This window comes from Dendropsophus ebraccatus, chromosome 6 (assembly GCF_027789765.1).
Source record: "Dendropsophus ebraccatus isolate aDenEbr1 chromosome 6, aDenEbr1.pat, whole genome shotgun sequence".
In the NCBI taxonomy this organism is placed as follows: Eukaryota; Metazoa; Chordata; class Amphibia; order Anura; family Hylidae; genus Dendropsophus; species Dendropsophus ebraccatus.
In genome coordinates, this window is record NC_091459.1 from 77569064 (window position 1) to 77594916 (window position 25853).

General features: G+C 41.3%; 1 protein-coding gene across 2 annotated transcripts in view; it reads right to left on the reverse strand.

Moving 5' to 3' along the window:
- Positions 1 to 25853, reverse strand: part of PRKCI (protein kinase C iota) — a 122987-nt gene that overhangs the window by 31320 nt on the left and 65814 nt on the right. For both annotated transcript variants that reach the window (XM_069975220.1, XM_069975219.1), the window contains exons 2-5: positions 12460 to 12581; positions 3978 to 4067; positions 3701 to 3751; positions 631 to 716 (exon numbers count right to left, since the gene is read on the reverse strand). In XM_069975220.1, coding sequence (XP_069831321.1) covers positions 631 to 716; positions 3701 to 3751; positions 3978 to 4067; positions 12460 to 12574 — 342 coding nt within the window. In that variant the 5' untranslated portion in view covers positions 12575 to 12581. The remainder of the gene's footprint in view (positions 1 to 630; positions 717 to 3700; positions 3752 to 3977; positions 4068 to 12459; positions 12582 to 25853) is intronic.

Genomic DNA, 25853 nt, shown 5'->3' on the forward strand with positions numbered 1-25853 from the left:
ACAATAAAAGGAAAAAAAAGACACCTTTAAAAACGGTTAAGTTGTATGCCTCGAGAGGGGATGAATTAAAAATAAGATATACTTACCTCCCTAGCTTTCAGTGGTACTATGCCACTCCAGTCCCCACTGTGCATTTACTTCTGGGAACCACAACTACAGCCACTGACTGGCTAAGCGAGCCTGCTACGTCACCAAACCCAGAAGGCGGCGCACAACGGGGACTGGAGTGGCATAGTACCACACAGTATAGCACAGGAGCCAGGAAGGTAATTCCTTTTTTCCCCAATACACCCTCTTACAAGGGTCCTGGCCTAACAACCACTTTAATTTATAGAAACATAGAAGATTGTAGGCAGGAAATAAAAGATCACTGGGTCCATCTAGTCTTCCCTTTTAGAATTTATTTTCTTATTATCTTAGGATAGATATAGGTTTATCCCAGGCATGTTTGAATTTAGTTATTGTAGCTTTACCTACTACATCTGCTGGAAGTTTGTTCCAAGCATCTACTACTCTTTCAGTAAAGTAATTTTTCAGTAAATTTTCTTGTGTTGCGTCTGACCTTTCCCCCAACTAAGCTTACTTAATTTATGAAAACAAAGTAATTTTAAAATACTTAAAAATACAAACTCTGTTAAATCTCTTAGCTTGGAATGTATGGCCATTTGCACAATATAGTTTTCGCCACCGTCTTGCTCCACGTCGATAGATGGACTCTAAAACAAAGAAAAAAAAAGTTAGTGACACCGAAATTAATAGGACACTAACTTTTCTTTCCCTACAGATCATATAGGATGCCGAGTAATTACGGATGATGTCACTGCATGTACAGATAGGTAAATTTAGTTTTTGAGCCCTAACGGGGACAGGAACCAAAATTGACAAACTATGTATGTTCAGGATATTTATTTCATGTACATGCTTATTTTGCTGGACTCGCAAACAGCAGACCCCCATACACAGTCTAGCAACATAAACACATCCTTGTGGGAAGTGGCCTGAATGTAGCCACTATCTGACTACACTATAGCAAATGAATGGAACCGTTGCTGTGCCACTTGTTTACTGCCTCACATGGGGCTGTGTTAGGGTCCCAACATGTTTAAGGCTATGTTCACACTACGTATATTTCAGACAGTATTGTCGTCCTCATATTGCAACCAAAACCAGGAGTGGATTAAAAACAAAGAAAGGATCTGTTCACACAATGTTGAAATTGAGTGGATGGCCGCCATATAATGGCAAATAACGGCTGTTGTATTGAAATAATGGCAGTTATTTACTGTTATATGGCAGCCATCCACTCAATTTCACCATTGTGTGAACAGATCCTTTCTGTGTTTTTAATCCACTCCTGGTTTTGGTTGCAATGTGAGGACCACAATACTGACTGAAATATACGCAGTGTGAACATAGCCTAAATATGCAAAGCATGACATCAGATTTACGCTGACGTTACCTCCAATAGGCGACACTAGAAGCCAAGTGCTTTTACTTGCTTTTAAGACTCCACATACCATTTTGGTACTCTCCTCAAGTAGAAACTCTCAGTTTCACAAGAAAGATAAACAAAAAAAGAAAATGGCTGAAACAGCCGTACCCAAATTGCGACCAGCGCTGCCTTACAGAAGAAGGACCTGGAGTAGAGCAAAAGGCGGCTAAAAGTTGTTTATCAGGTAATGCACATATAACATCAGGTCAAGAGTGCTAGGCTCTCTTCATCAGATAAGGTGCATTATACAGGCAGTCACAGTACAGATTTAAATTAACAAAAGGGCGACAGTCCCGCCCTCCAATGAAGCTTTGTGATTCTGCTCATCTGACTGGCCGAGGGGTGGACACACCTCCACATGCCATTGGCCGCTCCTGATCAGCGTGCTTGACAGCAGCCCGGCAACCTCATTGTAATATACTACCGACCCAGAGCAGTACGGCGCTATGGGGATCCAGTCTGGCAGTCTAAACATTGCCTGTACTCTTAATAATAATATGTTCTCTATGTTATTTGAGCAAATTAGCTACCTGAATATAATCAAATACAGTTATGTTTTGTGAATGTGTTTTTCTGAATTGTATTGTGTACACTTTTTTCATTGGCGGACTGGACTGGCGCCCTTTTGTGTATTTAAACCTGTACTGTGACTGCCTATATCACGCACCTTATCTAATGAAGAGAGCCTAGCACTTATGACCAGATGTTATATGTGCATTACCTAATAAACAACTTTTAGCCTACTTAGCCCACTCCTGGTCCTTCTGTCAGGCAGTGCTGGTCACAATTTGGGTACGGCTGTTTCAGCCATTTCCTTTTTTGTTTATTTTTGGTTAGCCATACAGGCCCCTTATGGGGAGCACCCTGTTCTTGTACTCCTAGACTAGCTTTTCCAGCCTTACACCCTATCACAGGGCGCCAACACAACACCTGGATGCTTGCATACCCCATCAACTAAGGTAATACGCATTAAGCCCAGGGGGCTACAAGGTAAGCCTGGAAACATCTTTACTCTCCTTCTCTGATCATCTGCAGTATCACATGAGGTGCCGCCTCTTGCCTGTTTTTTTTTTTTGTTTCCTATATATAGTTCCTCAAGAAAGGCTTCTGAGTAGAAACAAGCGAACCTTGAGCATGCTCGAGTCCATCCGAACCCGATCATTCGGCATTTGATTAGCGGTGGCTGCTGACGTTGGATAAAGCCCTAAGGCTATGTAGAAAACATGGATATAGTCATTGGCTGTATCCATGTTTTCCAGACAACCTTAGAGCTTTATCCAACTTCAGCAGCCACCGCTAATCAAATACCGAATGATCGGGTTCGGATGGACTCGAGCATGCTCCAGGTTCCCTCATCTCTACTTCTGAGCTAACCAACCTGCACAATACTCTGTACTATACTGAATAGTGGCAAGAACCCTAAAACAACTACAGATGGGTAACTCTTCCGTAGAGGAGGTGGTTTTATGATGCCCTTTGCAGGAAAAAAAAAAACACACAAAAAAATTATAATAAATGGGCTCTACACTGTTTGTAAATCCAAAATCATAGAATGACATTGAACAAAACTGTCTGAGGAGATGACTCACTACCTTACCATGGTTTCATTTAATCATACCTCAGGGACAAGGTCAATTAGGCTGCCTCAGGCTAAGTGAGTAACACTTTGGATACTATGAACATTGCCTGATACCTGACCTTTACTGGAAATTATTAACAGCCTTGCCCAGATTCTTTTAGGAGTTTCTTAATGTTTTTCATAGCAATTAACTTGTAAAGAAAAACAAGAATCTGGATGCAGTACATTTGGTAAACCAATAAGCCTTAAAGGGCAAAGAATAACAAGCTGATGGGTTGGGGTTTAACTGTAGGCACCTCCACAGATTCCTAGAAAAGGGGAGTCTCCCATCAGAATAGAGTGATGCGCATGCATGTTTCCACCAAATTCATTACCTATGAGAGCCATGGAGATAGCAGAGCGTTGTACAAGCAGTTACATGCTGGGATGGGAATGACCCCTAAACTTAAAATCTGTTAACACATGTAGTATTTTTAAAAAGACATGTATTCTACAGGAAATAATTCTTGAAATATAGACAGTTTTTATGCCTGACATGAACTATATATTTTCTCTTGGAAATACTGTGCACTGTGTTTTAGGCTTATTTTTCAAATTTTCAAATCTGCATAAAATAAAAAAGTACTTACTATCCTCCCCGGTGCAGGGCATTCCAGGCCTCTCAGGTACACAGGGAAAGACTGTATAGAAACACAAGACCTTGGTTACAGTACTTGAACGCATTACATCTCTCTCACACGTAAAGATCATGTTTCTTTCGTTATCACCACTTAATTTGTGCCACAATTAAATGACATTTACTTTGAACAAAGTGTGTCTTCTATAATGACTTTCAATAATCCACCATAGAAGAAAAGCTGTGTACTGTATTGATTAATGTGACTCAACACATTGTGTTTTTCTCACCATGAATTAGCAGCTCAGAATCTTTATTTAGTTCATACAGCCGGAAAGCTTCTTCTAGCTCGAGCTGCGAGGACACAGTGCATGGATCTCCTGATATCAAAGAAGGTAAAATACAATAAGACAAACAGTATATTACAGATGAAAAAGCAAAATTCTTTCAGTAACATTAAACATGTAGCACAGTTGAGTTTCTGTGCTGCACCCATAATTTTTCAAATTTGGAGCACGGACTGTTATAAGTGGTGCACCTTCTGCACCTAACCAGAAAACTGTGGCTCCGAGTAATAGTGGTTTAAAAGGTATGGTCTTCCATAGTGTCTTCGTTGTACTACTACACAAGATATTATTGCCCCTTACATCCTACCATAAAAGATTGTCATGCTCTTCAATACATTTAGTAGGTATTAATAAATCTTTGAAATTACTGCATGGCGAGAGAAGAGTAGATGACTCTTTTCCACCTAAAAGGGGTTATCCAGGCCTAGAAAAACAAGGCCACTCTTCTCCTCAGTTTGGGTGTGCTTTTGCAGCTAGGTTCTACTTAAAGGGGTTGTCCAGCAAAAAAATATTTCTTTCAAATCAACTGGTGTGAGAAAGTTATTAATTTATGTAATTAAAGTTAAGTAAAAAAGCATTTCTTTTATTTGGGGGAAATGTGTTTTTACGCCATTCTCCCTGGGGTAAAACTGACTTGTTATGCATGTTCCTCAAGTCGTTACGATTAAAACGATATGTAACATGTATAACTTATATTGTATCTGATGGCCTGTAAAAAATTCAAACCGTTGTTAACCAATATACGTTCCTTAAAATAGCTCCATTCCCAGGCTTATAGCGCTTTTATCCTTTGGTCTATGGGGCTGTGCGAGGTGTCATTTTTTGTGCCATGATGTGATCTTTCTATCGGTACCTTGATTGCCCATATACGTCTTTTTGATCGCTTTTTATTAAATTTTTTCTGGATTTGATGCGACCAAAAATGCGCAATTTTGCACTTTGGGATTTTTTTGCGCTGACGCCGTTTACCGTACGAGATCAGGAATGTGATTAATTAATAGTTTGGGCGATTACGCACGCGGCGATAGCAAACATGATTATTTATTTATTTATTTGTTTACTTTTATTTAAAACCTGGGAAAAGGGGGGTGATTCAGACTTTTATTAGGGGAGGGGGCTTTTTACTATAAACAACACTTTTTTTTTTTTTTTTACACATATACTAGAAGCCCCCCTGGAGGACTTCTAGTATATACACTTGGATCTCTCATTGAGATCTCTGCAGCATAGATATGCTGCAGAGATCCATGAGATCGGCACTCGTTTGCTTTCGGCTGCTGCAGCCGAAAACGAACGAGTGCCGAGCCGAGGACGGCGCCATCTTGGACGCGTCCCCGGCCGGCATCAGTAACGGAGATCACTCCTCCGGGACAAGGTCCCGGAGGAGCGATCTCCCCCACTAGACCCCAGGGAAACGTTGACTCCGGTAATCGGAGGCAGCTGTCAACTTTGACAGCTGCCTCCGATTAGCTAATTAGCGGGCACGGCGATCAGACCGTGCCCACTAATAGCGGCGGTCCCGGGCTACACGCGGCACCCGGGATCGCGGCACTTCAAAGCGGGGCCGCCGCGCGGCCCCGCTTTGAAGTGCAAGTGAGGACATATGACGTAGGGGTACGTCATATGTCCTTAAGAGGTTAAGTGAATGGAGCTGAATTACCATACACAACCTGAGGACAGGGGTTAGCTTTGGTTTTTCTAATACTGCATAACCTGCCATTTGCACTAAACATGAATACAGTGGTGCCTTGTATTAACCCCTTCAGGACCAGGCTAATTTTCGTTTTTTTCCTCCTTGTGTTTAAAAGGCCATAACAGTTGCATTTTTACACCTACAGACCCACATGAGCCCTTATTTTTTGCGTCACTAATTGTACTTTGTAATGACAGGCTGAATTTTTGCATAAAATATGCTTGTGAAATCAGGAATAAATTATATGCGCAGTGAAATTGAAAAAAAAACAACACAATTCTTTATCTTTGGGGGGGCTTCGTTTTTACGCCGTGTGTCCTATGGAAAAACTGACATGTTAGGTATGTTCCTCAAGTCGTTACGATTACAACGATATGTAACATGTATAACTTTTATTGTATCTGATGGCCTGTAAAAAATTCAAACCATTGTTAACAAATATATGTTCCTTAAAATCGCTCCATTCCCAGGCTTATAGCGCTTTTATCCTTTGGTATATGGGGCTGTATGAGGTGTCATTTTTTGCGCCATGATGTGTTCTTTCTATCGGTACCTTGATTGCGCATATGCGACTTTTTGATCGCTTTTTATTACAATTTATCTGGATTTGATGTGACCAAAATTGCGCCAATTTTGCACTTTGGGAATTTTTTGCGCTTACGCCATTTATCGTATGAGAGCAGGAATGTGATAAATTAATATTTTGGGCGATTACGCACGCGGCAATATCAAACATGTTTATTTATTTATTTATTTTTATTTATAAAATGGGAAAAGGGGGGTGATTCTGACTTTTATTAGGGGAGGGGGCTTTTTTTTATTAATAATGAAACTTTATTTTTTACTTTTACACTTATACTAGAAGCCCCCCTGGGGGACTTCTAGTATAAGTGCACTGATCTCTCATTCAGATCTATGCTGCATAGATATGCAGCATAGATCGATGAGACCGGCACTCATTTGCTTCCAGCTGCTGCAGCCGGAAGCAACCGAATGCAGAGTCGGGATCAGCGCCATTTTGGCGGAGACCATGGCTGGCACCAGTCACGGAGATCGCTCCTCCGTGACGATCTCCCCACTAGACACCAGGGATAAGCTGCTCTGAAGTCTACAGATGCAGCTGTCAGCATCTGAAGACTTAATTAGCGGGCACGGCGATCGGACCGTGCCCGCTAATAGCTGCAGTCCCGGGCTACATGCGGCACCCGGGACCGCTGCGGTTCAGAGCGGGGTCGCCGCGCGGCCCCGCTCCGAACGCCCCACCCGCGCGAGGACGTACAGTTAAAGTCTGTCTAAATTTTTTTTAAAGCAATGTATTAACTCCCAAAAGTTATACAAATCACCAAGATACACTTATTATGAGAAATGCTTATAAAGTGCTTTTTCCCTGCACTTACTACTGCATCAAGGCTTCACTTCCTGGATAAAATAGTGATGTCACGCCAGACATCCCAGAGATGTTCGGGCTGTGGCTGCTGGAGAGGATGATGGAAGGGTGATGCTCAGTGTCCCTTCAGTGCCCTGTATCCCTCAGTATACCCCTGCCATCATTCTCTACAACAGCCACAGCCCACAGAGCTCTTGGAGTCGGGTCGTGACATCACCATGTTATCCAGGAAGTGAAGCCTTGATGCAGTAGTAAGTGCAGGGAAAAAGCACTTTATAAGCATTTCCTGTAATAAGTGTATATTGGTGATTTGTATAACTTTTGGGGGTCAATATGATACTGTAATAAAATTTTTTACCGGACTTCTCCTTTAGGAGCATAATTTGTTCCGGGGCCGTGCTTGTAATCCAAATCATTCTTAAACCAAAGCACATTTTCCCATAAGAAATAATTGGAATGCAGACAATTGGTTACACACCCCAAAAATAATGATATTTTTATCATTAACATCAATAACATGTAAAACAAAAGAAACAAACATTGAGAAACAGCTGAAGATGTCATATTATAAGTTACTGTAGAGTATAGCAATCAGCATGTGGTGTATAATGTATAGTAAGCGCATAAGAATGAAAAAACAGCAGCAGTATACTGCAGATCCCCATAATGCAGTAGCGTAGTACATTAGGCTACAATAGAGAAGCAGGGCTGCTGTCAGAGGTCTGTGTGGTCCCATGACAGCAATGGGGAAGGGGTGTGTGTTCAACATGGACCAATCAGGAAGTGAGAATTACAGAATGGTGCAGGAGGACAGTGACAGAAACTTTTCTATAGCAGTGTGAATGACTGACAGAGTGCAGACATTATAGCAGCAGTGTGCATAGCTGAGTGTAAGTGCAGGCACATTATAGCAGGAATGGGGAGGATGGGAAACACAAGGGCTGACAGAGACTGCAGGAAGCATGAAGGAATGAGCAGGGCAGATGTGGTCACATAAATGCAGCACTCTCTGTCAGCGGAGAGAGGGGTTACAGCTATGGTGAGATTACCTCCACAGTCCTGTCCCCTGATGCAAGCCCCAGTCTGAAGTGGATCTGCTATGATTTGGAAGGTGAGGGAGACTTTCTAGGTCATAGTACAGTGCTGTAAACCACACTATGCAGACCATGCCCCCCCCACCCAGTATAGGGAGCTCTTAAACCAAGTTACAATTTTGAAAAAGTGTGAGCTCTGCAAAACGCTCTCAATCCAAGTTACTCTAAAAACAAGGTACCACTGTACTTTGAAAATCTAGAAGAAACACCTACTTTGTTTTGAGCACCTGAATCACTCAACTGTGGTCTACAAATGATAAGGTGAGATTTGCTTTACAACTCCCTTATTCCCAAGTGACTATCCCTGTCCAAATTGAGTAAGCGGAGCGCTAGCGACAAGCACATGACACCAGGCAAAAAGACGGTATAACCTCCTCTCTCACCTTGAGTTAGGAGTGCGCACTCACGCTTATTTTTGTTTCACATGAAATATATATAACTTTTAATACAGGTGGGGTTTCAAGTCACAAGACACATACATGTCGCACTCATAGATGGTCTGTAGTATCCCGTCCTGTGCAGTCAGGCTGGCACAACGTGTTGTTTACTATATATTTATATATATTGTTTATATTACAGTCTCATTCTTGTGTCTGTGTTATGGCTACGATGTAGGTTCATGGTGCTTTACTCGTCGGCGTGCTGCCAGCATTTCTCTGCTTCTAGAAGCAGTTACAAGGCTATTTTAAGGATTACAAGGTTTTTACCAAAGTAATAACCCCTTAATGGCCACCTTCACACAAACATCTGGCTAATTTGATATAAGCCTTAAGGGCTATTACACAGTTTCATATTGAGGGGGAAGAGAGCGATGACCTGTCAGTTCAGCGTTCGTTTCCCCCTCATTCAATATGGGGAGGATCGGGAAGCAGTGGGAGGGGCTGCCCAAATGAAATGTTGAAGGACCATGATCAGTCAACATTGTACATGTCAGCTGACCGTGGCCTTTTAACATGTCCTATTAGATCAAACCATTCTGGTGTTTTTAACAAGGACAATGAAAGATTTTGCCACGTTAACAGGGGAATGGTAACACCCAGTTTTCAATTCACAGGCTTTCCAAGGGAAAGAACACAATGCAAGGATGCCTTAGCATAGTTCTTCTATGAGAAAAGCAAGTATTTAGACCAATAGATGCACAAAAAAGTCCTTTTCAAGAAAACACCCTGCACTGTATAAAAGATTACATCTTTGAATACAAACGTCCTCAATGTAATCAGCCTTCCCTTCCATGAAGTGTTACATAGGCTAAGGGTGTCTATAACTATGACAGTAAAGCAATATCTGAATACCTTACACAACTAGACGTGTAGGAGTAAAAAAAATGTTTAATAGCAATCAGGAATATTTGTGACATTTAGATCTGCTGGAGATCCACAAAAGAGCAAATCTATGCTTTAGGGGATTGAGTGTCTGGTATCTGATTGACACGTGCTAATGTGTATGCCAGCTTCCACACCATGAGAAGAAGTCCTATTAACAAAGTTAGCATGTAATGTTAACCCTGCTAATGTGATGCTGCATCTATGCCAGGAATTTCACGTGCCTAAAAACACAACCCCCATGATTTATCTTGTGGAGCCTCACTAGCACAGTGTACAGTGAATGTCATAAGTACAGTTTTACGTGGTGTTAAAGGGTGGGGGGAAATCTGACACCTTCGCTTTTAAACCCTTGATCGCAGGTTCAGAGGCCGGGGGCAGCCTGTGCAATGTAGGTGAATACGGTGCAAATGAACATGACACATTCTGTGTGTGTTTTTATTTTTCTGTTCTAATTGTATTTTATAGGAAAAAAGAAATAAAACAAACAGCAAGTGACTAATCCACTCAGGGGTTACAAATGGCTGAGAAATGGCTTTAGACACGAGATGCATAAAAGCACATCATAACTACAACTTAAAAGGGAGACTAACAGAAATTGCAGTCATTTTACTTTTTCTTTCTTTCAATTCCTTTATTTAAAATTAATGCTTTACAGCAAGTCAGGGGATCCTGAGGCCTGGGCTTGGCAGTGGCATCACCAACCCTCTGGCCAGAATAGTGTCATGGCTTCCGTTGCTTACATCCATGGCCGATGAGTTTTCAAACAGATCCCTGCTCACATGGGACAAACGACCCTCACTGAAGAGATCAGTGGTATGGAGACTTTTTTCCCATGCAGAACTGGCAAAAGAAAAAAAAAGGTCTCTTTACAACTGATCTCTTCAATCTCCCGACAACCAGTTGCCTTTCTGTACAAACAGTTGAATCTTCTTCCTGGAGGAAACTCTGGTTTAGCTAGTATGTTTATACTGAGGGCAGTAGTTTTTTGGTTGTTTCTTTGTTTTTGTATCACTATAAAAGCACTGACAGACTCTCCTGCCAGCAGCTTATCTCTATCTCTATGCCTAATCCCGTATTCTTCCATCCTCCGAAGTTTAGTGATCCCAATACAATCAGATCATCAGCTATTCCTACCAAAATCAGCAGGTTTGAATGACCTATTTAATGTGCATAAAAAAAGTAGGTAAGTTAACAACCTCCACTGCAGATTCCAACAAAAATGGTGGTCAAGACCGTGCAGTATGCAGCACTATTTTGTCCAGTAAAACCTGCCAATGGGGTCCATTGACCATCGTTGTTGTCCAGTGTGTTGCCAATCATTCACTTTTCCTGTTGTTCTGCAACTATGATAGAGCAGAACAATGGAAAAGATTGGCAACAGTGTCAACATGGGGCACTCATTGACTGAGGCACTCATGGGGCACTCATTGACAGAGCCTTTATACTGACTTATGTCATGGGCAATCTCTGGATTGTTCAGGCAGCCTTTAACTTAATACAGGCCGAACTGCAACCAGTAACAATGATGGTGGCGCAAAAGAAGCGATCGGAGCATTAGTTTTATCATTCATTGGCTGATCAGTAACCCTTTTACACGGGCCAACACCAGGCCAGAAGTGAGCACTGCTCAGCTAAATTGGCAGTCATGTGCAGAGCCATTACAGCCTATTAATTTCATGATCACTCACACAGGCTGATCATTGTCAGTGAGGGTCCATGGTAAAAGGACCTTTAGCCTTAACTGTACCTGTTCAATGTGCTGTGTGTCTTATCTGAGGCAGTACAATAAAGCCGTCATTGTATCATCCATCCACTGCCTACTAGTGAGCTGATAACATTTAGTTTCACTGTAGGCTATACAAGATGCTTCCAGTGCAATGCAGCCCATTTGGCCACTAGGTGTCATCATGTGTGACACATGCAATATTTCATACAGACAGACACGATAAACAATGCTGTTATTATAAAAAACAGAGAATCCTTGATAATAGTATGGCAGAATTTGGTGTTCATTTTAACCTTCAATATTCAACAATCTTTAGCTTGAAGATTATTTAATCACCTTTATTATTTTAATAAAAATTATATGTATGTATTCACTGCTCCTTTGTCCTACAACTACATCATATCATGAACTCTAGAGTGCATGATGGTTAAATATACTTAATAAACATGATGGAACTGCGCAAAGCTATTAATATATAATCAGTTACAAACTGAGACAGATGAGAAGATGGAGAAGCGGCTCTGTGTCATGCAGCTAAGACAGACTGCTGTGCAATGCATGTGAATTTACCAGCAAGCATCGCACTGTAAGGATTCTACACATGTCCTCATCTCATGCATATGCACAACATAAATTGTGCGCTGCTGACAGGGCATGGTACACAGCTGCAGGGAGTTATAGTGCTGAAAATTATGATTTGTATAAATCATATCAGGGCCATAGGCAAACACCTAGCAAGAACAGCTACGAGATAAAACTACATCTATTAGCAGTGTAGAAGTAATGGATGATATGAAAAAATACAGAAAGATTCACACATTCTCATTACTATAGGATATAACCCAGAGACAAAGAGATAATCTAAGTATTCTCCAACCCACTGCTGCAAAAGCAGCCAACACTGAAAACGCGGACATGGTCTATGAATATCATCCATAGGTAATACTAGATATAACACATATAAACAAAATAAAAACTATAGATGAAGGAGAAGCACTCGATGGACTTCATTAAAGAGCGACAGCTCTCCTGTGCTTCCATGTCACTCACATGTAAGGTTATAATAGGTGTCCACAAGCAATTATGTGATACATACAACATTTTATACAGTACATGGTATATTTGCCTTTCATTCACATTGAATGTTACGTATTTACATCTATTTATCACAGCAGTTCAGTTAGGTTGCCTTTTTATTACCTTCTTCATCTATCCACTTCATTGTGAAGAGCTGTTCATTGTCAAAGGCGCACATATCCTTCACCTCATTGCACAGCCCATCAAAGGTGATGCTGGGGTCAAAGTGTGTGATCATGATGTCTCTGTGAAGGGAAAAAGTACAGAATAAGAAAATTATAATAATAATGATATAAATAAGAAACCATAAGGCCAAAAGAGCCATGATCGTACTTGGAGCAGGACATTATAGACAATCAGCAAAATGGCAAAAAAAAACAAAAAAACAGTAAGGGTACATTCACACCTACAGAATCTACAGCAGGTTTTATGTGTGTGAAAACATTTAGTTACGTTACAATTTTCTGTTTTTGCATTATATGGTAAAATAATGGACGACATTAAAAAGTACAATTGGTCATAAAACAAACTCCCAAACAACTATGTTGATGGAATAATAAAGTTTTGGTTCTTGGGCAAGAAAAGGTAGAAAAACACTACACTTAAAACATATAATCAGCAGCTTTACCATACATACAGTATATACAGGTACACAACAATTAAAGGTTTTACATACTGGCAGGTGACTACTCATATGGTCGGAAAATGAAAACACTGTTCACGTTACTAAGCACCAGCCCAAACATGCTGGGACGTCATAAAAATTTTGTCACACATGAAAAAGAAACTCTGAGCCTTACAAAGCATATAGGTATGGATGAATTGAAGCTTACTATACACGAGACTGGCTGCCCAGCTGCATTACTGAATACCACCACAAGGTTACAGTATACTGATGTCAGATGCAACAGGGAGATCAAAATGCACAAAAATATAGAAACAAACAATATTCCAGGCCAAATAAACCAAACTTGTGATAATCTATCACTAATGCCTGCAAGTAAAAACATACACCCGAGTGATACACAACCAGAAAACAAGATTCTGGTGTTTAGGGAACCTGTAATTTTTTTGCCTTCTAGAACGTTAACTCTCAATAAATACCACTGGATAGCTGTATGAGGAGGTTATCAAAAGGCTGTAAGGTACATGGAGAACTCCAGACGCCTGCCAAGATACTCCACACAACAGAAATGTAATAGATATTCATGGTAAGACATGTATACACTATAAGCCTATCTGCTACGCTGTAGGTGTTTTGCTAATCCCCTGATACACAGCAGTAAGTGGTGGGGAAAAGAATCAAGGATTACACATATATTATAGTTTTAATATATGTATTGTGAAGCTGATGACAAAGTACTATGACAAGCCTGTAATAAAGCCAGAAAGAAATAATGTATGTATGTATGTATTACCATAGTGCGGACACTTACAGTGTATGTACACTGGGCTAAAATGCTGTAAAACTGTTGCAGAAAATTTGGCAGCCATGTGTGAACATTATTTTTCTTTATTATTGTTTTTTTTTTTTGTTTTTTTAAACACCCACTACATTTAGGGAACTGCAATGAGTGTAGAGTACGGTTTGCATTGTGTAGAATGATTTCCCCATCAGGGGGCATTTCTGCACGTCAGTGGGGAGACAGACCATACAAAAACTAGATTTAGAAGCATATTGTGCTGTAAAATAGAATTTAATCATGCACATCCTATCCCAATAGGAGAACAATTTTATTCTCCTCTCTCATACATACATTAGGGCCAGTTTTATATGAAGATAATTATCTTACATTTTATAGTGTGAGAGGAAACAGAATACCTGGAGGACAATCATATAAAAATGTGGAAAGCATACAAATCTTACCCCTGGCTAGAGTCAGGCCCAAGATCCCAGCAATGCAATTCAACAGTGATAAGCACCGAGCAAGCATGCTGCACTTATAATTGATTATTACAAAATATTAGGAGTTTGAGTCTTGAAAGAAAACTGAATTGTCTATAAACAATTGTAGCAATAAAGCGTGTAACTATATGGAGATTAGAAGCCGTAATTACAGACCAGATAGTGACCCATGGGAATTGGGGGTGGACACTTTTCTCTAATATCCATCCGCCCCAAGCAGGTAATTGTATCCACAGGACTGCAGCATTCATTAGAGAAATGCAGCTCCTGCAGCCTTTATACTATAGTGCGGGCAATAAATTAGCATTGTAAGCACAAGAACACATTGCAACTGTCCAAATACTCACACTGCAGGCCATTTTGATTTTATAAAAGAGAAAGTACCCAAATCTTGTTTTATTCCCATCTAGTTCCTAAAACATCACACTGTGGCTCCTCTTTTATCTTAATATATTGACATGTAGAGGGATTTGTCCTTTCAAATAGGCAAGGTCTTAGGTTTCTAGGATAAATGCTACATTCACACGGGACGGATTTTACTGTACAAAAATATACCTGCAGAGAAGAACGCCTCTATTCTCCTCTTATCAGACTCCTTTTCTAGCACCCCGTGATAGCAAACATGCCCCTTCAGAGACACTGGCCAGTGTATGGGAATTTTAAAGGGAATGTGTTGTCTAGATTTATTTATTTAATTTATTTATTTTATCAGAGCCAGATACAAAGAAAATGTTATTTTATTCTAATCTGTTTCTATTTTCTGACTGTAAATTTTTTATTTTATTTCACTTTTTGTATATTGTTATGGGGGCTGCAATATTGCCTGTGCTGTTCTTAACAGCATTTAGTGACATGCTTTACAGCAAGCCTTGTGGACATAGATGACAATAGAGTCTGTTCGCTTGAGAAGAGTGTGAAACTTTACTGCACTCTGTGACCTTTGAAGAGGTCATTCCCCAGGGAGCTGCTATTGTCTCTAATATCTACTCGTGTCACATGTTGCTGCAATGCTGTATAGATCACTTTACAGCAGTCTCTTTTTATCACTAAAGACTGGACAGGAAGTCTCAGCTTAGTTTCAGCCCCAGTGGTGAGAATGAAAACTGCAAGATTTCAGGACTATTTTATAATATAAATAGAAAATGGAAAGAAAAAAAAAATAACCACAAATTCTTAAAATATGTTTACATAAGAACATTATTTTTTTTTTTTTAAACGATATTTTATTAGTGGCTTATGTAATATTTGAACATACATATTGAAAATTCATTACATATTCAAAAAGAAAGTCGCTCACAGGCAACAAAGGATTGTATGTTTACAATATCATACAGATACTATGAGCCTTTGTAATAACCTTAACCCTTTGAGGACCAGGCCCAAAATGACCCAGTGGACCGCGCAAATTTTGATCTTAGTGTTTCCGTTTTTCCCTCCTCCCCTTCTAAGAGCTCCAGCACTTTCAGTTTTTTATCTACAGGCCATGTAAGGGCTTATTTGTTACAGGAATAGTTGTACTTTGTAATGGCGTCATTCATTTTACCATAACATGTATGATGGAATTCCAAATATATTATTTATGAAGATCTAAATTGGTGAAATCGCAAAAAAGAATGCAATATGGTAACGTTTGGGGGGTTCCTGTGTCTACGTAATGCACTATATGGTAAAAGCGACATGATACCATTACTCTATAGGTCAGTACGAACACAACCATATGCAGGTTTACGCAGATTCTCTAATGTTATATATTTTTTTAAAATGAAATCCTTTTTTTTGGCAATTAATTCGAAATAAAATGGGACTATTGTGACGCTTATAACGGTTTTATTTTTTCACCTACGGGGCTGTATGGGGTGTCATTTTTTCCGCCATGATCTCTAGTTTTTATTAATACCATATCTGTGAAGATCGGACGTTTTGATCACTTTTTATAAATTTTTTTATATATATATAATGTAACATAAAATCGGTAATCCGCGCACTTTTTTCCCTCTTTTCGTGTACGCCGTTTACCGTTCGCAATGACGCTTGTTATATTTTAATAGATCGGACAATTACGAACGCTACGGTATATTATATGTTTATCTATTTATTTATTTTTATATGTTTTATTTATATAATGGGAAAGGGGGGTGATTTCAACTTTTATTGGGGGAGGGGTTTTGGGGTAGTGTGTTAGTGTTTTTAACTTCTTTTTTTTTACACATTTGAAGTCCCTTTGGGGGACTTTTACATTCACTACTTGGATTTTTACACTGATCGCTGCAGCGTGTCATTACCGTGAGGTCCCCGCTGCTGATTGCAGCCGGCCCCCACCTGCTATGAAGCGCGTGAGAAACACCCAGGGCGTACAGTTACGCCCTAGGTCGTCTGGGGACAGACTTCCATGGCGTAACTATACGCCCTGGGTCGTCTAAGGGTTAAAAGATATATTATCATATACAATACAACATAGTCTTACCAAAAACATAAGTAGAAAAACAGTAATTTATAATATCACCTTAAAACATGGTATAGATGTCAGATATTCAAATATGCTACCATTAGAATGGACAGAAATGTCTTTAACAGAGAAAGGGAAAAGCTTAAGATATTTGGAGTGCTCCCAGAGTTCCCTTTTGGGCGGCCATGCAATACCAATCAGTGTCCTTAAATTGATTAATGACAGAGTCTCTCTCTTCTATAGTAAAATCATGAATTAGAAATTGTGTCCATTTGGACATAAATGTTTTTGTTGATTTTTCTTTGGTGCGCAATACATCCAAAAGTTCCCAATGAAAGATCTCCTTCAGAGCGGAGATTACCTCAGAAATGTCTGGTAGATTATCCAGTATCCAGTGTCTTAATAAACATTTCAGGGAAACTAATAGAGTTAAATGAATTCCTTTAGAAGTAATTTAGGAGAGGGAGTAGTAGAGCCTATATCAATAAAATGAAAAAGATAACTAAGAGGGAGAAGTGGTATGGCATGGCCCCAAGTGGACAAAAGATAGAGCCGCACAGAGTCCCAATATTCCTGCACTCGCGTGCAGACCCAGGCACAATGAAACAAGTCTGCTTTAGGAAGTGAACATTTCGGGCAACTGTTTATGTGAGAAGTGTGGGAGTTGGAAAAAGGAATATTAAAGGCATATATAGCCTTGTGTATAAAGCGGAAATGTATTTCACGTAGAACCACATTGGGAGTGGCAGAATGCACTAGTTGAGATCCTCTCAATATTTGTTGGGTCAGATCCTGTGAAAAAATTACGGAGGACCATTTTTTGAAAAAAATTTGTCTAGATAAATTCTTTTGAGAGCGTGATCTAAGTTCTCCATATGTATGTGATAAAGAATTATGTACCGGTGGTGTTGGGAATAGATTATCAAACTCTATATCACTTTCTGCTTCTGCTATGCCCCGTACTCTGGAAGTAAGAAATTCAATTATAGAATCGTATTGAGGTAAATTAAATGAAGACAATTTAAATCGTGTTCTGACGATATCCCATGATAAGAAAGTGTTGGAATTAGTATCCAGCAGATCCCCAACAGAAGAAACATGTGCACTCTGCCACTCCGAGTAGTCCAATTTGTCTGGTCAGGTGGTCAGGAGTCAGGTGGGTAAAGTGGTGAATGCCACAGAGGAAATCTTTTCGATAGGCAAAAGGGTAAACCATATAATTTACGTATCGCCTTCCATGTGGCAATGGTGTCTTTAAAGATAACACTTCTCTTCATTTCTGGGGGTAGTTCTGGTAATTTAGCATGTAGCAGGGTGGGTAAAGGCCAAGGTGCTGCTAAAGCTTTCTCAATTAAAATATTGGAGAAATATGACGTGTCCATAATCCAATCTTTAGCATGGCGAAAGAGAGCGGCTAAATTATATAATCTAATATCTGGGCATTGAGCGCCACCTTTAGAAGTAGGGAGACAGAGAGTGGAATATGCAATACGAGGTCTCTTTGATTGCCAAATAAATTTAGTGAAATATGATTGGAGTAGGGAAACGTCAGAATGTTTGAGTAAAAGGGGTATTGTTTGCATTGGATATAACAGTTTTCCAAAACACATCATTTTGATTAAGTGGGTACGGCCTAGAATTGACAATGGTAGAGATTCCCATCTCTGGAGATCTTGTTTTATTCTCTTAAATATAGGGCGATAATTCAGGGAATATAGTGAGGAGGGAGTTCTGCCAATCTGGATTCCAAGATAAGTAATATAGGATTTAGCGATGGAGACCCCCGCAGGACCCGAAGTAGACCTCTTATGTGGAGTTAGGTAAAGAAGTTGACTTTTATGTATATTGATTCTATACCCAGAGAAGGAACCAAAAAATTTTAAGGGATCTAATACTGCCGGAACATGTAGATCTGGGTTATCTAAATATATTAACTTTGATGATTTGGGAACCAACCCGTATGCCAGAGAAAAAGTCTGAAGAAATAAGATATCTAGCAAGAGGCTCCATCGCCAAATTGAACAATAGAGGGGATAGGGGGCAACCCTGTCTGGTACCTTTTTGTAAGGGAAAGCTATCTGAAAGGAAACCCGGGGTATGAATTCTAGCTTTCGGAGATGTGTATATTGTGGAAATAAAATCTTTGAATTGACCTGTGATACCAAATTTTGTTAAGGTCATGTCCAGCCACTCCCAGCTGATATTATCAAAAGCCTTTTCGGCGTCAATTGCCAACAGACCTGGAGAGTGGCTGGAACGACCCCCAGATTGGACACCAGACTGGGCCGCTAGTACCGTTCTTATATTCGTGACACCAGAACGTCCTTTTATAAAGCCAACTTGATGGCTGCCTATTAGTGATGGTAGGATGTCTGCCAATCTATTGGTCATAATCTTTGCCAACAATTTTAGGTCTACATTTATTAAAGAGATTGGCCTGTACGAATTAGGAGATGTCGGATCCTTCCCCTGTTTATGTAGTATTTTGATATATGCAGTATCTCCTGAGGGGAGCATGTGATGGTCAGTCAGAATAGTTTGGAAAGTAGAAAGAAGAGTGGGGGAGATGACAGAAGACATAGATTTATAAAATTCTGCACTATAGCCGTCAGGGCCTGGAGCTTTGTTATTTTTAAGTGTAGAGATAGTGGCAGTAATTTCCTCCAATGTGACTGGGGCGTTGAGAGAATCAAGAGAAGGGGTATCAAGAGAAGGTAGAGTTAATGACTCTAGAAAGTTCTTACCAGCAGCCAGATCAAGCCTATAAGAACATTATTTAAACAAAAAGTCATTTTCTGATGACACATTCCTTTTAAGTTGGAACAACTTAAATTCCCATACACTTAAAGGAGAAGTCAGGCGAAAATTTTTATTAAAAGCATTGTATTACCCCCAAAAGCTAGAGAAATCACCAATATACACTTATTATGGGAAATGCTTATAAAGTGCTTTTTTTCCCCGCACTTACTGCTGCATCAAGGCTTCACATCCTGGATAACATGGTGATGTCACTTCCTGGATAACATGGTGATGTCACGACCCGACTCCTAGAGCTGTGCGGGCTGTGGCTGCTGGAGAGGATGATGGCAGGGGGATGCTCAGTGTCCCTCCAGTGCCCTGTGTCCCTCAGTGTCCCCCTGCAATCATCCTCTCCAGCAGCCACAGCCCCAATGGCGGATTATAATGTGGGCGGTTTGGGCGGCCGCCCGGGGCCCGAGGCTCCGGGGGGGGCCCATGCCGCGCCGCCCACATTACAGAGCAGCAGCACATCACTTTCGGGGCCCAGTGGGCCCCTGAGTGATGTTCTGCAGTGGCGCTCTGTCACTGGAGTCCCGGCCCACAGCGCTCGTCACCCCCGTCTGATGTGCGGCTGCCGGGTGTCGCGTCCTATCCCCGGCTGCGCGCGCATCATAGAGCACCCTGTGGCCGTGACTTCCGGTACAGAGAGCGTCCCTGTGCGGGAAGTCCCATCCCCAGCGTACAGGGAGCTCTATGATGAGCGCGCTGCCGGGGATAGGACGCGACACCCGGCAGCCGCACATCAGACGGGGGCAGACAGAGGCTGGAGAAGAAGAGGCGATCGGGGGAGCGGGTTGTTAGGTAAGTTTTTTGTTTGTTTCTTTTATCTGACTTGCACGGGGGGGGGGGAGGAGGATAAGAGAGAGGGGACCATCTATAAAGGGGGGGGAGAGGGGGCCATCTATAAGGGAGGGGGATAAGAGAGGGGGCATCTATAAGGGAGGGGAATAAGAGAGAGGGGGGGTATCTATAAGGGAGGGGGATAAGAGAGAGGGGGCATCTATAAGGGAGGGGGATAAGAGAGAGGGGGGCATCTATAAGGGAGGGGGATAAGAGAGAGGGGGCATCTATAAGGGAGGGGAATAAGAGAGAGGGGGGCATCTATACGGGGGGGGGAGAAGAGAGGGGGCCATCTATGGGGGGGGGAGAGAAGGGGCCATCCATAGGGGGGGGAGAGAAGGGGCCATCTATAGGGGGGAGAGGAGAGAAGGGGCCATCTAGAAGGGGGGGGGATAAGAAAGGGGCCATCTATAAGGGAGGGTGGGAGAGAGAGGACCATCTATAAGGGGGGGAGAGAGGGGGCCATCTATAAGGGGAGGGAGAAGGGGCCATCTATAAGGGAGGGGGGGGGAACGGGCTATCTATAAGGGGGGGGGGGGGAGAAGGGGCCATCTAAAAGGGGGAGGGGAAAAACATAGAGAGAGAGGGGGCCACATAGAGGAAACCATATACTATAAAGGGGATCACATAGAGTCAGCCTTCCTACTAAACGGATACAGATACGGAAGCTTCTGACCCCATTTACTGTGTTATTATCTGTAATTCCAGTCATGGCTGTGATGATACAACATGTAGCCATGCTGCGCTCACAACTTCCTGTCATAACTTATCACTGCGCGGTGAGTGGGCCTGTGTGCTCTGGAATGCCAGTGATGATTTTCAGTCCCAGTCCGGCCCTGCTAACATGTAAGCAGTGTGTGTTAGCACTGGGGGTGCTAGGACCGGAACATGGACCATTGGGGGCTGGGGGGAGGCTGCCTGGCAGTGGGACCGGACAATGATTATTGGGGCAGGCTGCATAGGGGGGCCAGATGGCCATATGTTAAGGGCAACAACAGAAAACCAGGTGGCAAGATGTTTATTGGTGGGGTGGGGGGGCAGAGCAAAGGACCAGATGAGGGGGCAAAATGTTTATGGGGGGGGGGGTAAGGTTGGGTGGACAGCCCCGGGCCCAGGGTACATTTAATCCGCCACTGCACAGCCCGCACAGCTCTGGGAGTCGGGTCGTGACATCACCATGTTTTCCAGGAAGTGAAGCCTTGATGCAGAAGTGCAAGGAAAAAAGCACTTTATGTGCATTTCCCGTAATAAGTGTATATTGGTGATTTGTATAACTTTTGGGGGGCAAAACCAATACTTTAATAAAAATTTTCGACGGACTTCTCCTTTAAGTCAAAAGTCTTTTAAACCCACCTACAGTTTAAATTATATTGGGATCTTCCCACTCCCCCCCCCCCCCCCCCCCCCCCCCCAACAGATAATAACAGGCGACAGAAAGGTCATGCATGCTGTCTGGCATCAACCTACCCCTCCTCTTTAGATTGAGTATGCTAACATTTGACCATGCTGAACAGTCATATGTACAAGGAGATTAAAAGAGCTCTTTATTGCAGGTACATAGGCATCTTTTGACTGTCATCAGACTTATTTAGCCATATTTTAATGCTTTGTTTGTCTGTAGATATCGCTTTACTGGATTTAATGTGTCTTACAGCAATGGGTGTGGTTGAAAGCACTTATAATAAAAAAATATTTACAGATATAAATTCTTCGATCCATCAGATAGAGGAACTCATCGTTCAGCTATAAGCTTTCCTTACTGAATGAGTTAATGTGTGTCCTGCACATCTTTAGGGTAAGGTACATGATAACAGAGCCATATGGCAATGCACATCCAATTACAGCAACTCCCCAGGAAGGCAGCGGTGGTGCAGCGCCAGCACAGCATGCTATGACAAGTCTGTTTATTTTCTCCCCCAGCTCCTTTGTGCTCTTCTCTTCCCCTTTTCTCTACATGTATCCGCCTTTCCAAGCCAAATTAATTAGACATCATTCTGCCTTTTCCAATAAATGAGAGCAGCCATTGGTGATCTCTCTTGGCAGAGACATTTCCACCACCCGCATGCCCACCAAGGATTCCTGTGCACGTAACTTACATCGGGCTGCAAAGTCATTTGTACAAAGATGCTGTATACCACATAGAACACAGCAATGCAATTTAAAAAGAAATTTCTAAGAACGACTGCAAACTAACAGGAATAAACAATCATTTTTTTAGACTTACAAATAATAAGGCTCAGTTTATGAAGCGTTTTTCATCCATTTACTATTGGACCTTATCTACAGCTGCTGACTGGACAGGAAAGCCCTCTCACTGGAGCAACAGAGATTTCTATTTAATTAGGCTTCATGCACACTCTGCAGTGCTGTGCCGCCATTGGAGGGCATAGTATTATACAATAATACAGTGCTATAAAAAGAACATTTAAAATAGCCGGAAAATGGCAGATAATTATTATAAGTTATTTTGAATTTTTTTTTTAATACACCACCAGGGCTTTAGTGAGTGAAGCAGAAGGGGCAGAGCTGTGTAAATAACATGCATATACAGATTACAGTGCAGTACTGCATATTTCCTACAACACTTATTGAAAATAAATTTTAATAGCTTTTTGTGAAAAAAAACAAAACAGGACAAGAGTTCATAGGAGGACCTGATATAGAGAACAGAGGAGGGAAGAAGAATCAGGAGGAGAAAAGGGAGAAAATAAAAAATATAGCTGTATCTGCAGCTATCCGGGGCGAGTGTGATGACATAAAAATTGCTGCAAGCTCAGCCAAATATTGGCCACAATGCAGACTGCGATTTTCAGCTATGTGAGATGGCCGAAGTCAGCGTCATCCAAGCCCAAATCTTACCCAAACATCTTTACTGTTAGAAAAGTAATTTTACAAAAATACTAATACTAAACAGTAATTTTCTCTGCCTTTGTGTTATTTGGAATCCTTAACCCTTGTTGGTTACTAATCTATATTTATTTGCCAATAATCTAAGCAACATTGCATGGCAATTGGTCACTGCATGTGGATGTGGTTTAGGCTGTGTTTACACATGCAGGTATGCAATGAAAATGCAATGTGATTGCATAATTTCATTGCAGTAATTCATCATTTCATTGCAGTGCAGCATCATTTCATTGAAGTAATTATAGTGCTTGAAAAAGCACTGTATTGTAATCCCTTTTCTTTCTTCTTCTTCCAGCTAATTTTTCTGCAGTTAATCCAGTGCGGACCACTTTGCACACAGAGTCTGTTTAAATTGCGTTTCGAAGCCCTCAGCGTGACAGGTATGCAAAGTATTTTTTTGTTTCAATCGAATTTGTCTTTTTTAAGATAATTACATTTAAAAATCAAAAATGCCCCAAAGGAATTCAAACAGCACACAGCACAGCCCTAACCAGTCAATCACAGCACAAATGCAAATAGCTGAAATGAAGAAGCCAACAGAAACTCGCAGGTCCTTCATTCAATCCCTGGCAACATGTTCCCTACTGGCCAATAGATGATGTCAGGTCCTTATCTTTTTGCCTCATTGACATAAAAACAGATTTCAACAATTCAAGCAATTTTCTTTACCATTATAAGGCCGCTGTGGATGTCACTTAAGAAATCAGTAACAAGTCACTCTTAAAAGGACAGCAACAAATTCACTCTTAATCTCTTAAGGACGCATGACGTACCGGTACGCATGTAGCCCGGGGCTGTGGCTATTACGGCAATGGACCGTGCCCGCTAATACAGTAATCAGATGCAGCTGTCAAATTACCGGATGCAGCACTTCCCTGGTGTCTAGTGGGGTAGATCGCTCCTCCGGGACATGGTCCCGGAGGAGCGATCCACACATCTTTACCCGGCTCGGCACTCGGATGCTTTCAGCTGCAGCAGCCGAAAGCATCCGAGTGCCGATCTCCTTGATCTTTGCTGTATAAGTATACAGCAAAGATCTCAATGAGAGATCAGTATACTTTTACTAGAAGTATCCCAGGGGGGCTTTTAGTATAAGTGTAAAAAAAAAAAAGTGTTATTAGTAAAAAGCCCCCTCCCCTAATAAAAGTTTTAATCACCCCCCTTTTCCCATGTTTTAAATAAAAGTAAATAAATAAACATGTTTGCTATCGCAGCGTGCATCAAATCCAGAAAAAATGTAATAAAAAGCGATCAAAAAGTCGTATATGCGCAATCAAGGTACCAATAGAAAGTAAACATCATGGCGCAAAAAATGACACCTCCCACAGCCCCATAGAGCAAAGGATAAAAGCGTTATAAGCCTGGGAATGGAGCGATTTTAAGGAACATATATTTGTTAACAATGGTTTGAATTTTTTACAGGCCATCAGATGAAAGAAAAGTTATACATGTTATATATTGTTGTAATCGTAACGACTTGAGGAACATGCATAACAAGTCATTTTTACCCCAGGGCGAATTACGTAAAAACAAAAAAACCCTAAATAAAAAAAATGCTTTTTTTTGTTCAATTTCACCACACATTTAATTTTTTTCTGGTTTCGCAATGTACTTTATGCAAAAATTCAGCCTGTCATTGCAAAGTACAATTAGTAACACAAAAAATAAGGTCTCTAGGTGGAAAAATTCAAGTGCTATGGCCTTTTAAACACAAGGAGGAAAAAACGAAAACGCAAAAACGAAAATTGTCTCAGTTCTTAAGAGGTTAAAAGGCACCAAAGACACTTTTAGAAGGGAGCGCACCAAAGTCGCTTTTAAAGAGATGATACTCTTAAAAGGGATGGCACCACATAAGTCGCTCCTATAGGGAGGGTATCAAGGGTTAAAATTTCTCTTAAAGCCAAGTCACTAATAGAGGGGCACTCTTTTCAAGCACTATTTATTTCCTCCTGGAAATGCACATCTAGTTAATCATATAATTGCTTTCTAGCCGTCCTTCATTGCATTAAAGCGACTCCGTACCCACAATCTGACACCCCCCCCCCCCCCCCCCAAACCACTTGTACCTTCGGATAGCTGCTTTTAATCCAAGATCTGTCCTGGGGTCCGTTCGGCAGGGGATGCAGTTATTGTCATAAAAACAACTTTTAATCCGGCAGTGCTGTCTCTAACGGCCGGGGCTTACATTTGTATATGCATTAGGGTGGCACACCCTCTCTGTCCTTTCTCCCCACCCTCATCATTAGGAATGCTCCAGGCAGATTGCTTCCTATTCCCCACCTGTGTGCATAATGAACATGGGCTGGATCGTTAAGACACCTGTGCAAAGCTCAAACAGCAGTAAATGTTCCTGGATCATTCCTAATGATGAGGAGGGTGGGGAGGAAGGACGGAGAGGTGGTGCCAGCCTAATGCATATACAAATGTAAGCCCCGGCCGTTAGACACAGCTCTGAAGGATTAAAAGTTGTTTTTAGGACAATAACTGCATCCCCTGCCGAACGGACCCCAGGACAGATCTTGGATTAAAAGCAGCTATCCAAAGGTACAAGTGGTTTGGGGGGGACAGATTGTGGGTACAGAGTCGCTTTAACAGAATTAAACTCTAAAGTGTGCAAGC